The following is a 12,367-nucleotide window of genomic DNA, read 5'->3' as shown; positions in this document are numbered from 1 at the left end:
GGGACAGTCACCCCCCCCCCTCCCCCCGCCCGAGGGGACAGGTCCCCCCCCCCGTCCCCCCCGAGGGGGACAGTCCCCCCCCCCCCTTCCCCCCGAGGGGGACAGTCCCCCCCCCCTCCCCCCGAGGGGACAGTCCCCCCCCCCTCCCCCCGAGGGACAGTCCCCCCCCCACCCTCTCCCTCCACCAAGAACTCTCAGTCTCATCATCTGTCAGAGTGCTCCTTTTGAAAGTAATCGAAAACACAACAAAAAACAATTTTAAGAAAGGATCTTAAAAAAATCCCAAAAAGGTTTAAAAAAAACAAAAACAAAACCACAGTATTTTCCATCTTTGCCATCTAGCGTATATGAAGACGAGAGGCTACTTTAGTTGTATGATTCTACATGTCTCCAACAAGCATGGCCACAGCAGTTATTGAGCTGTAGATGTTTCAAGTGAAATTCGTGTGTGAAGTAAGCGCTGTTTTTTAAAAGCCCTTCACTTAGTGGGAAACAGCAGTCATGTCTGTGGTGGTAGATCAAGGTCCTCGTGTATTTTTGTTTTACCAATGTTCATGGACCTTACTCTCCTGTAAGTTTCTCAAATGTGACTTAAATTTTATAATCAGTCACTGGGATTTCATAGTGCCGCACAATATATTCTAATGCCATTTTTTGCATAACAATGCTTCAGAAAAAAAATTGGTCTTTTATAGAACGAATATGGGGAAAATAGGATTGATTTCTATGTCTCTTGAAGCTGAAATATATTATACTAAACCAACTCTAATAATGCTTCTTGTGTTTTTCTGTCAAATGATGTTCCAGCTTTTATGGATTATTAAATTTTAGTACATTTTCATTATTTTGGTCATTTGTATTTTGTGTGTTTAACTTCTGGGCGGACATGCTGGCCGTGATGGTGAACCCTGACCTTCCTTGGAATCCAGTAGCAGTTAGTGATGTTCCTTCATGCTTCCGGTTTCTAGCGCTTTTGAATAATCTTTTTTTTCTTGTCTTGTCTCCTGAAGAAGTAAACACCATTGGATGACAGTAACATTACAAGTGAAACTAGCTTCTAAGAAAAGGGGGAAACAAGTCAAAATAAAAAGTATTAACAGTTACAGAAGGTTGAGAGAGAACATAGTTCACATCATAATGGGAGTGTTATATAATATTTCCTACATCTGACGGGTTAGCTGCATGTATTATAAAAAACGGGGAACAAACGCCGCTTGATTTTTATTTAAATTTTATGTCCTGAGTCAATCGATCAATGTTTCTTTTTTTTTATTTTTTTATTATTTTTACTTAGTGATTTTTTGTAGTTGTCAAGGTGACACGGTTGCAAAGATTATTACTTAAATGTTATATAAGATTCGCTTAAACTGGAGACTAGTTCTGTATTATGTCAAGTGCAGGGAGCGTCCACCAGGGGACAGTATGATTTAGTAAATTGGAGACAGGCTTTCTCGACAACATCACACTTGGATACCCCAAAGAATATTAATATAATGTGGATAAACATTAACATGCTCCTCCTTCCACGAGACAAACTGTTCTCAAAAGTCTGGTTTCCATCACAACTGTTCAATGGATCCTCGTGCGCTGTCAGTGACGCGGCCAAAAAGTATAGTAGACAAGCCCTAAGATTCCAAAATAGCCTAACCCTTACTGATTAATGTAGGCTGTGTATTTGTGTCCTCATATTGCCTACTGATCAAACAGACTCGATTACAACGCTGTTCCCCTTTAATGGAGAAACTCCATATTTTTGGTGATGCTGGTCTGGGTCTTTGACACTGGCGCTAGTTTCAGAGTTAGTGCACGCAACTTATAAAATATTCTTCCTACTTCAAATGAATGAGTCAATTGTTTTCGTGTGTGTTATAAAACTGGTTGCTGAAATATAAAAAGGCTAGCCAACATTCTCTTTCACACCGAGGAATTCAAAGTGTTTACTTAGAAGATTCCGAAAGGTGCTGAACGCATTACTCCTCCGCATCCTAATTTCCTCTCATCATAGCGCCTTAGTTATGTCTTTCAGACTTTCGTTTGGAGTGTGTTTGTGTGTGAGAGATAGGAGGAGGCTAATTTGCCAGGGCCAGTCCTCTGTGATGTAATGATTGACAGCAAGCTTATTTGGGGGATTTACTATATTATCCTGACACCAGCCTTGATCAGCCTTTAATCGTTTTTAGTCGTGAGAAGCAGGTAAAACCACATCTGCTGTTTTGAACCGTTCACATCCAACGCTAACGCTCTCTCGGGATGTTATAAATAGCTTTAGGGCTAGTTTAATCTCCACCCTCTGCGCCATCTTTAGCAAGCGCAATCAGGCTACTCTGTTGAAGGAATAGTTTTATTAAAACGCCTCATACACAGATCTATTAGCACATAATTCTACAACATATTCAACCTGTGTGGTCTAACTAAATACTAGACTACAACTTCCTAGTTATTTTACTGTTTATATATCTTTACTGTTGGAATTTATTAATCTTTGAGGTCTAACAGCTCGTGGAGGTCCGTTCTGTCCAGCAGTAGAGACCGGGTGACAGTACAGGAGCTAGCAGAATCTGTACCAGTGCTGCCTACATCGGGAGAAACTAACCTACAGATCTCTCTCTCTCTCTCTCTCTCTCTCTCTCACTCTCCTCTCTCTCTCTCTCTCTCTCTCTCTCTCCTCTCTCTCTCTCTCTCTCTCTCTCTCTCTCTCTCTCTCTCTCTCTCTCCCCACAGATAGTGAAGGTGTTCACGTACCTAGTTAACGGAACGCCAGCTTGATTAAACAACCAGGACTTTAATCACAGCAGTGATTAGCATACCTCAGTGGTGGAGCGTTTCATTTACATTTAGCAGACACTCATATCCACAGCGACTTACAGTAAGTACAGGGACATTCCCCCGAGGCAAGTAGGGTGAAGTGCCTTGCCCAAGGACACAACGTCATTTGGCACAGCCAGGAATCGAACCAACGACCTTCTGATTACTAGCCCGATTCCCTAACCGCTCAGCCACCTGACTCCCTCACCACAGATCAACAATCTGACTTTTTTGCTGGCTACATCAGACTGGGACTTTCAGCCGCACTGGGGCGGAGCAGCCGGGGGGAGGGACGGCACCTCCAAGTCTGAGGTTGTGGCTCTCTGCCAGGATACGGTGGCTTGCTCCCTGGGAGGGGAGCTGCTGCCCCAAGGGACAGGAGTCCAAGGATCTCGAGATCTCGTTCACGAGGTGACGGCAGGAAGGAGTGTGAGATGGACGGGCGGATCTGGGTGACCCTGCGCAAGCAGAGACGAAGAGGGCGCTGAGCCAGAAGGCGACGCTATCGGTTTTCCGGGCACGTCCAGCTGGGAGGAGACCTCGGGGTGGACGTCCAGCTGGGAGGAGACCTCGGGGTGGACGTCCACGCTGGGAGGAGACCTCGGGGTGGACGTCCAGCTGGTGAGGAGACCTCGGGGTGGACCCAGACCTCGCTGGAGGGTTCATCTGGCCTGGGGGGATGCCTCGGGAGCCCCCTGGAGGATCTGGAAAGGGTTGCCGGGGAGATGGACGTGGGGGGAATACCCTGCCTAGCCTGCTGCCACCGCGACCCGACCCTGAATAAGCGGATGATGATGATGACGATGATGAAGATTGGATCAGAAAAATCCCCGGTTCAAATGCCAAACGAACACGAGACGCCACGTTATGGAGCCGCAATGCTGCTGTTACACGATCCGTCTCTGGTTTCCCGCTCCCCTGCACCCTGGCTTCCTGTTTCACAGCTGTGGTATTGAAAGCAGAGTGTAGAATAATCGATGCTAATGTCTTCAGGAGTCAGCAGACTGAGCTGTGTCCGGGCGCCCCTGGTCTTCCTCCTTCACATTCCAGTCCATTACTCCTCAAGAGCGTTCAACACCATCTAAACGGAGCTAATTGCAGTTTGTCTCAGCCTCTGACGGGGTGGGGGGGGAGGGGTGCTGGGCTGGTGTTGGCCTCTCAGTAGCCTCTGGTCCTCTAAGGGGGTGTTCATGCCCCAGCCACCAGCCCCAGCCTCCAATGTGTGTGTGACAGCACCACAGCCTAACCAAGTCCTTCTACCCCCATGCCTCACCCCCACCCCCTTTCCCCCCTCACCTTCATCCACACCTTACCTCCGTCCCCATCAGTTACCTCCCTCACCCTTGCTGGTTACCCTTGGTTACCCTGCCACCTCTGGGTGAACTGCCCTCCCGGAGTGATGTGACATCGACCCGATACCCATTTATGCCATCCAATCCCTGTCCTCTTTTGCCCTCTATTTCCCCCTTCCTCTCTTTCCCCCTCTCTACCCCTCCCTCCTTCTCTGTACCCCTCCCTCCTTCCTCTCCCCCTCCCTCCCTCCTTCTCTCTCCCCCTCCCTCCCTCTCTCTCTTCCTCTCCACCCTCTCTCCCCCCTCCCCCCCCCTCATCTCTACATTGTACTCATTTAGCAGATGCATTCATCCAAAGTCTCTACTTTGCTCTGTTGTTAGTGGCACCCATCAATAACACACACCAGGCCCGTTCCTGTTAATATTATCGAATACAATCAAATAGTATGTAAACAGCCTTGTGTTTTACATGCAGAATCACAATTGACTTCATATTTAATACAATAATGTTCATAAATACCGCTAATGATAATCAATAATCAAAAAAAAAAAATACCCCTTCATTATTGAGACAATCTCATGGTGTGCGTGAGTGGGTGTTTGTGTTTGTGTGTATGTGCGTGTGTGTGTGAGTGAGTGCTTGTTCTGTCGAGCACTAGGACCTTGGGGGATGCATGCAGATGTGGCGGTGTCCCTCCCTCTCTCTCTCTAAAATGTCAATAGCTCATTAGACTGCATCTCACCCATCGTGAACTTCCTGACTCTCCCCCACACAGCAACACTGAGCATAGTAGACCAGAGTGAGAACATGAATGTGAGTGTGTGTTTATGAACATATATGTGTGTGTGTGTGGTGACGCTACCGGGGGTTTCATCACTTCAAGGCCCTGGTCCACTCTGAAGACTGCCTCACCCCTCCCTCCCTTTATCCCTCCCTTCCTTCCCCTCTGCCTCCATCCTTTCCCTCTCCTCTCCCTCTCTCTCTCTCTCTCTCTCTCTCTCTCTCCTCTCTCCTCTCTCTCTCTCTCTCTCTCTCTCTCTCACGCTCTTTCTGATTTCCTGTATTTGTTTTCTAGATGTGTGTTTGTGTTTATGTGTCTGTTTGTGTGTGGTGTGTACAGGATGTCTGTTCTTTTGTGTAAGTGTGAAAGTGTGCAGCGTTGGGGTGACGGACAGGTCCATCCCTCTTTTCATCTTTCCCTCCCTCTGGCCATCCCCCCCACCCTCTTTTCACCTCTCTCCCTCCACCTCCTGCCACCCCTTATTCCCTCCCTCCCTCCAACCCCTGGTTCTGTCCCCTCCCACCCTCTACCCCCTTCCTCAATCTCTCCTTGCCTCTCTCCTCCTCCTTTCTCCTCCTTGTCTGAGCTGGCACACTTCACACACACACTGACCACCCTCCCCACACACACTCACACTTTCATCAGAGGAAAATCCTATCCCTGTGGTATTTTCCCCAGTAGACGCTCTCCTCTGGAGGGATGAAACTATAGTGTGTGTGCGTGAGTGTGTGTGTGCGTGAGTGTGTGTGTGTGTGCGTGAGTGTGTGTGTGTGTGCGTGTGCGTGAGTGTGTGTGTGCGTGAGTGTGTGTGTGCCCCCAAGTAGACAGACCTCTGGGACAGACATAGGAGTGTGTGTGGAGTCACGTTTGTGGACCGACACTAGAATTAGTGGAAGGACAAAAGAGAGGGAAAGCAGCTTGAACCGTGAAGTTCTGCCTATTACCTTCTACCCCTCTACCCTGTACCTCCTACGCACACAAACAAATGCATGTGTACAAATATGTACACACACACACACACAGCAATTTACTCTCCCTCTCAAGTATCTTCATTCCCATCAAGGTTTATTGATGTTTCAGCTTTTTCACATGTTCAGCACGTTCTGTCAGAGAATAGACTTGACTTCATGTAGACAGGCATGTGTGTGTTTGTGTATGTGTTCTTGTGTGTGTGCGCTTGTGTGCGTGTGTGTGTGTGTGTGTGCGTGTGTGTGTGTGCGTGTGTGTGTGGGGGGGGGCTGCAGGGAGGATCTTGTCCAACTGGCATTTGATCACAGAGAATCTCCTCTCCCCCCAAGTTTCTCTTTACAGGAGAGAGAGAGAGAAAGCAGAGAGCAGAGAGTGAAAGGAGGAGGGGAGGAGAGAGGAGAGAAGAGAAGGATAGGGGAGGAGGAGAGGGAGAGGGGTGGAAGAGAGGAGAGGGGAGAAAGAGAGGGGAGGAGGAGAGGGGAGGAGCAGAGAGAGATCCCCAGCTGCACTACATACGTCTGTACAGAGTTCCACACAGTGCTTATTAGAGCATGGTCTCACCCTGAAGAACACACACACACCCCTGCCGCCCCCCACTATGTGTGTGTGAGGGGGGGGGGGGGAGTTGGGTTTTGGTTGGTGAGGGGTTGTGAAGGGTGTCTTGGTTGCTGAGGGCTGGGTGGTGTGTGTGTGTGAGTGGTCTACCCAGAGGGGACTGTGACTACCCAAGGTAGTCTGTAATTATATCATCATGGACTCTCTGTGTCTGACCCTGGGAAACAACTGCCCCTCCCCTCAACACCCCCCCCGCACCCCCTCCTCCCCTCCAAGCTCCTCCCCTCCCTCCAAGCTCCTCACCCTCCCTCCCATCAACACCAAGGCCACAGCTTTCAGTCATGGTTAAACCCTTCAGGGATTCCATCTGGGGTGAGTGGTCTGCTTGCTTCAGCTCAATGTTGAGCCACATCTGTGCTTCTCTTTGTATTCTGGTCACCGTTCTGATCCACTACTACCTCTTCCCTCTTGTTTCCTGTGTCCTACCTCCTTTTTCCTGTCTCCTTCCTCCTCTCTCCTACCCTACTATACTCTCTTCAGAATCAGGAATTCGGTTTATTCGCCATGTATGTTATACAAACACAGAATTTACTGTGGCAGGGAGGTGCAAACACTAAACATATACGAATCTTAAATTAAGTAAAGGTACAGAAGTTTAACTATTCCTAAGAACTAAACAATCTAAGAATAAAACAATTTAAATATAAACTAAAATATATATAAAAAATAAGAATAAGAATACCCTCCTACCTCCTGCCTGCATGCAAGGGCAGACAGACTTCTTTCATATTCATGTGCGGAGGGAAAAGGAGTTTGTTGCTCAGAGAAACTAGTGAAAGTCAGCAGTTAAATGTTTAATGATGGCAGCTTCTGAGCTGAGAGCCGAGGGCGAGTGACTACACAAGAAGGAGAGAGAGAGAGAGAGAGAGAGAGAGTGACTACACAAGAAGGAGAGGAGAGAGAGAGGAGAGAGAGAGAGAGAGAGGAGGAGAGCGCTCCAGATAATGAGAGTGCAGCATGGAAACGGAGAAGAGGAGATGGTACAACATGAGGAGGGGAGGAGAGGAGGAGGAGGAGGAGGGAAGGGAAAGGTACCACATCATCAGCCTCCCGCAGTCTCCCCCCTCTTCACCTCCTCCTCCCCCCTCTCCTCCCCCCAGCCTTGCCCTGCTGGGGTCTGAAGGCTGAATCTTCATCTCTAATCATGACTCTGTCAGGGGGGGGGCTAATGACAGACTGGCACACTGATGTAGTCTGACTCCCTTTCATTACCCCTGTCCAGCCTAAAGTCTCCCCCTGCCTCCCCCTCCCCCCCTCCTCCTCCTCCCCACTCCACCCCCCCACCCCCCCCTCTCCCCTCCTCCCCCCACCCTCCCCCCTCCTCCTCCCCCCTCCTCCTCCACCACTTGTGAACCCGTAGCGGTTGACTGGTCAGTGATGTGGATGTGGAGGAATCCAATCCTGTTCCCCGTGAGCCAGCGGGACAAGCGAGGCACACACACACTGCCCCAAAATGCCAGCCAATGCCTGCTGTATGTACGTCACACACACACACAGATACAGTACACACACTCCTGCGTGCTGCTGCATGCGTGAGGATTACGCTCTGCAGCTTGGAGGAAGTGACACCATTCAGATCTGGGACAGGATTAGAAAGACCTCCCCCATTGGGGAGAGGGGAGAGGACTGGAGAGGAGGAGAGAGGACTGGAGAAAAGAGGAGAGGAGATAAGAAATCAGAGGGGAGAGGATGGGAGAGGAGGAGAGATGAGCAGGAGTGGAGAGAGAGGAAGAGAGAGGAGGACATGAGGAGAAGAGAAGAAGAGAGAGAAGGAGAGTGTAGAGAGGAAGAGAGAGGAAGACATGAGGAGAACAGAAGGAGAGTGGAGAGAGAGGAAGAGCGAGGAGGAGAAGAAAAGAAGAGAGGATGAAGGAGAGTGGAGAGAGGAAGAGGAAGAGAGAGGAAGACATGAGGAGAATAGAAGGAGAGTGGAGAGAGAGGAAGAGCGAGGAGAAGAGAAGAAGAGAGAGAAGGAGAGTGGAGAGAGGAAGAGAGAGAAAGACATGAGGAGAAGAGAAGGAGAGTGGAGAGAGAGGAAGAGCAAGGAGGACATGAGGAGAGGAGAAAAAAGAGGAGAGAGAGGAAATAGGAGAGGATAAAGAGAGAGGCAAAAGAAAACAACTAAATAGAGAGAGAGAAGGTCAGATTCTCCAAACGGCCACAGCTGAGGCCTCAGGACAAGCTGAGTCAGAAGAGGAGAGAGTGAGGAGGAGGGAGAGATGGAGAGATGGAGAGAAAGATAGAGAGGGAGAGGGAGAGAGAGAGAGCTCCCAGCCTTCGTGGCCTACATTTCCTCAGCACCAAATGTCAAGTTTAACCAACAACACTAGCATTTGCCCCCAGTCTCCAGCCCCCAGCCTCCAGTCCCCAGCCTCCGCCCCCAGTCTCCAGCCCCCAGCTTCCAGGCTCCAGCCCCCAGCCTCCAGGCTCCAGCCTCCATCCCCCAGCATCCAGCCCCCATCCTCCAGCCTCCAGCCCCCAGCCTCCAGCCCCCAGCTTCCAGCCTCCAGCCTCCACTCTGCCCGTTTCCTCTGCTGGAGCACTTAGCGTCAATCTGGAAATAAACCATAACCACGTCATCAAGTTCAATAAATCCCCCTCCCCCCTCATCACCCATTTCTGCCTCTCCAGTTACATCCTCTAAAAGCCTCCCTAGACAGGATACAGGATGCCGGAAGAGGGAGAGAGAAAGAGGAGGAGGAAGGGGAGGAGGAGGGCGAAGAGGTGAGAGGGCCGAGAGGGCATGGTGGAGAATAAGAGCCAACAATGGAGATGTGGATCCTGGGTCCTGGATTATACTGGCAACCAGGAAGAAGATCATCTATTGTTCCAGAGCCAGGCAGGATCACTACACTCCGCCAGGTCCAATGGGAGGTGTGTGTGTGAGATAGAGATGTAGAGAGAGTGTGTATAAGTGTGTGTGTGTATGTGTGTGTGTGCACATGAGTGAGAGAGTGTATTTGTGTGTTAGTGGGTAAGTGTGTCTGTCTGTGTGTGAAATAAAGAGAGAGAGGATTAGTGTGCACATTGTATTTGTGTGTGTGTGAGAGAGAGAGAGAGTGCATTTGTGTCTGAGTGTGTCAGTGTGTAAGTTCCACTTCAGAGAGGCTTCACATCCTACAGAGATAAGACTGGCTAAGTACGAAGCTCAATTAGGGTTCTGCTTTGGTGGGGATGAATAGAATGGGAGGTGCATTGTGGGGGGTGTAGTGTTAACTGGTGCTTTGGTGCAACAGGGCAGCTTTGAACTGACTCCACTGAGCTGACACACAGAGGGCACCTCTAATCTGTGCAACACTGTTTGTGTGTGTTTGTGTGTGTGTGTGTGTGTGTTTGTGTGTGTGTGTGCGTGTGTTTGTGTGTGTGTTTGTGTGTGTGTGTTTGTGTGTGATGCAAGAGGATTCAAATGACAAATATAATTTAGAAACAGTATAAAGAAAATCCAAAACACTGAAAGAAAACCACTTGAGCTAATGTATTTTCACAGTTACAACATCCATGATTGCCCCCCCCCCCCCCCCCCCCCCCCCAAAGTTGACGTGATTTCAGACGTCCAGCACAACAGAGGACTCTCTGTTTTCTCTCTGGTACACGTAAGAGATGACTTCAATAAGAGGAGGAACCAGCAGGAGTTGCCAGAGCCCACTCCTGACCAGACACACCTCCAGCAGAACTGACGCCCACCCCGCATGTGTGCAAACACCAGCAGGATTCCTGTCATTCCGCTCCAGAGAGACGAGAGCAGATCAAAGCACCTGCACATGCCTGGAACGCCTCCTGTCTACCGGCCACCTGCCAATCACAGCTGCTCCGGAGCGCATGACACAGCGGGGGGTCGTGACCCCTGACCTCCATGACCTCCCCCGTCACCGTGAAAACAGATCACCTGGTCTCTGCCACCTTGGTTCAGGCTTGGTGCTGTGAGGTTCTGAGTTTTTACTGTATTTGAGGCACGTTTGATTTATGTCGCAGGTTCGGCTTCTGGTACACTTGCTGGCCACCGTTTGATTTCATCGCACGGTGTCAGAGTTAGGGTTAGCACACCCCAAAATATGCGACAGTCAAATTAAAATGGTGCCGTTTGTGTCTTCATTCGAGTGCTTTGATCCAAAGCGACTAACAGGATTCGAAACCCGACTGTGCACTTGCTGGTATTCGAGAAGGATCAGGTGATGAGGAAGCAGCTCTGATGACTCAAATCAAAAACGCCAACGTTGCTTCACGTAGACGTGTGTTTCGCCGGTACCAGACAAGGGAGGCTGGGGAACTCTGTTCCAGATAGAGATAGGGTAGGCTGGGGAACTCTGTTCCAGATAGAGATAGGGTAGGCTGGGGAACTCTGTTCCAGATAGAGATAGGGTAGGCTGGGGAACTCTGTTCCAGATAGAGATAGGGTAGGCTGGGGAATCTGTTCCAGATAGAGATAGGGTAGGCTGGGAAACTCTGTTCCAGATAGAGATAGGGTAGGCTGGGGAACTCTGTTCCAGATAGAGAAAGGGTAGGCTGGGGAACTCTGTTCCAGATAGCGATAGGGTAGGCTGGGGAACTCTGTTCCAGATAGAGATAGGGTAGGCTGGGGAACTCTGTTCCAGATAGCGATAGGGTAGGCTGGGGAACTCTGTTCCAGATAGAGATAGGGTAGGCTGGGGAACTCTGTTCCAGATAGAGATAGGGTAGGCTGGGGAACTCTGTTCCAGATAGAGATAGGGTAGGCTGGGGAACTCTGTTCCAGATAGAGATAGGGTAGGCTGGGGAACTCTGTTCCAGATAGAGATAGGGTAGGCTGGGGAACTCTGTTCCAGATAGAGATAGGGTAGGCTGGGGAACTCGGTTCCAGATAGAGACACTCTGGAAAAGTTGTTAGTGAACTGAATTGGATTCAAACCATGTTCTTCCATTCATTGCGTTCAGACATTATAAATACCTCACGGCTCAGTAATACGGTCTTCGTCAACGTCCTCGGATGTGACGTTGTCCCCATGGCAGTACTCGGGCCAGCCATGCTGATATGACACAGCAGTTATAGTCACAGGGCTTTCCTCTTGGTCTCAAGGTAGTCCTTTGATGTTGGGAAAGACCCGGGTGAGATCCCTGATCTGACCTCATGTTCCTAATCTGAACCCATTTAAATTCCTGCATTTGTGTTTCCTCTACCAGACACCAGTAACCCAGAAAACGAACTAAGGAGCTACTAAATCATGTTGACATGTTTGGAAATGTCCATGAGGATTTACATATAGGCTTCAGCAGCTCTGAGCGTATTTTGTTGTAACAGGAGCACTGTGGACACATAGTAAAGGCAGATGTTCAATCCTAAATAATCTGACCTAGATTTAACCCGAGATTCTGTCCCCCCTAAATCTGTCTTTGTGGCCACAGCTCAAGGCTTTCATGTTTAGGATTGGGATGGATGTTTGACATGCTGTTATGAATGACCTATACTTTACCAGGCTCAGCATGTGTGTGTGGGTTTGCACAGTGTGTGAGTTTATGTGTGAGTGTTTGCGTATGTGTGTGTTTGTGTCTGTTCGTGCACAGTATGTGTGTATGTGTGTGCACAGTGTTATGAGTGTGTGCACAGTGTGTGTGTGTGTGTGTGTGCACAGTGTGTGTGTGTGTGAGTGTTTGCGTATGCGTGTGTGTGTGTCTCAGATTTCATGTGGGTGTGGAGCAGAGCAGCAGTATTGGTGGTTTTGAGCTGGTGGAAGTGAAAGAGGAGCCCATTCCTACCAGCACAGCTGAGGGGCTGAAACACAGAGGAAGAGGAGGAAGAGGAAGAGGAAGAGGAGGAGGAAGAGGAGGAGGAGGACCATCACTTCCTCTCTCCCCAGTCACTCCCCCCCTAACTTCCCTCCCTCCTTCTTTCCCAATGACTTAACCTCCCCCAGATTCTACCTGAGGTAG

General features: G+C 49.5%; 1 protein-coding gene across 1 annotated transcript in view; it reads left to right on the top strand.

Annotated features, from left to right (window-relative positions):
- The window catches only part of LOC136942279 (uncharacterized), a 13,363-nt gene extending 4,256 nt beyond the window's left edge, over window positions 1–9,107 (top strand). The window contains exon 6 of the mRNA XM_067235166.1: window positions 8,807–9,107. Within this exon, the coding sequence (XP_067091267.1) occupies window positions 8,807–9,107 (301 nt within the window). The remainder of the gene's footprint in view (window positions 1–8,806) is intronic.
- The last annotated feature ends 3,260 nt before the right edge of the window (window positions 9,108–12,367 follow it).

This window comes from Osmerus mordax, chromosome 1 (assembly GCF_038355195.1).
Source record: "Osmerus mordax isolate fOsmMor3 chromosome 1, fOsmMor3.pri, whole genome shotgun sequence".
Taxonomy (NCBI): Eukaryota; Metazoa; Chordata; class Actinopteri; order Osmeriformes; family Osmeridae; genus Osmerus; species Osmerus mordax.
The sequence above is the reverse complement of the archived record's forward strand: the minus strand, read 5'-3'. Positions and strand labels throughout refer to the sequence as shown.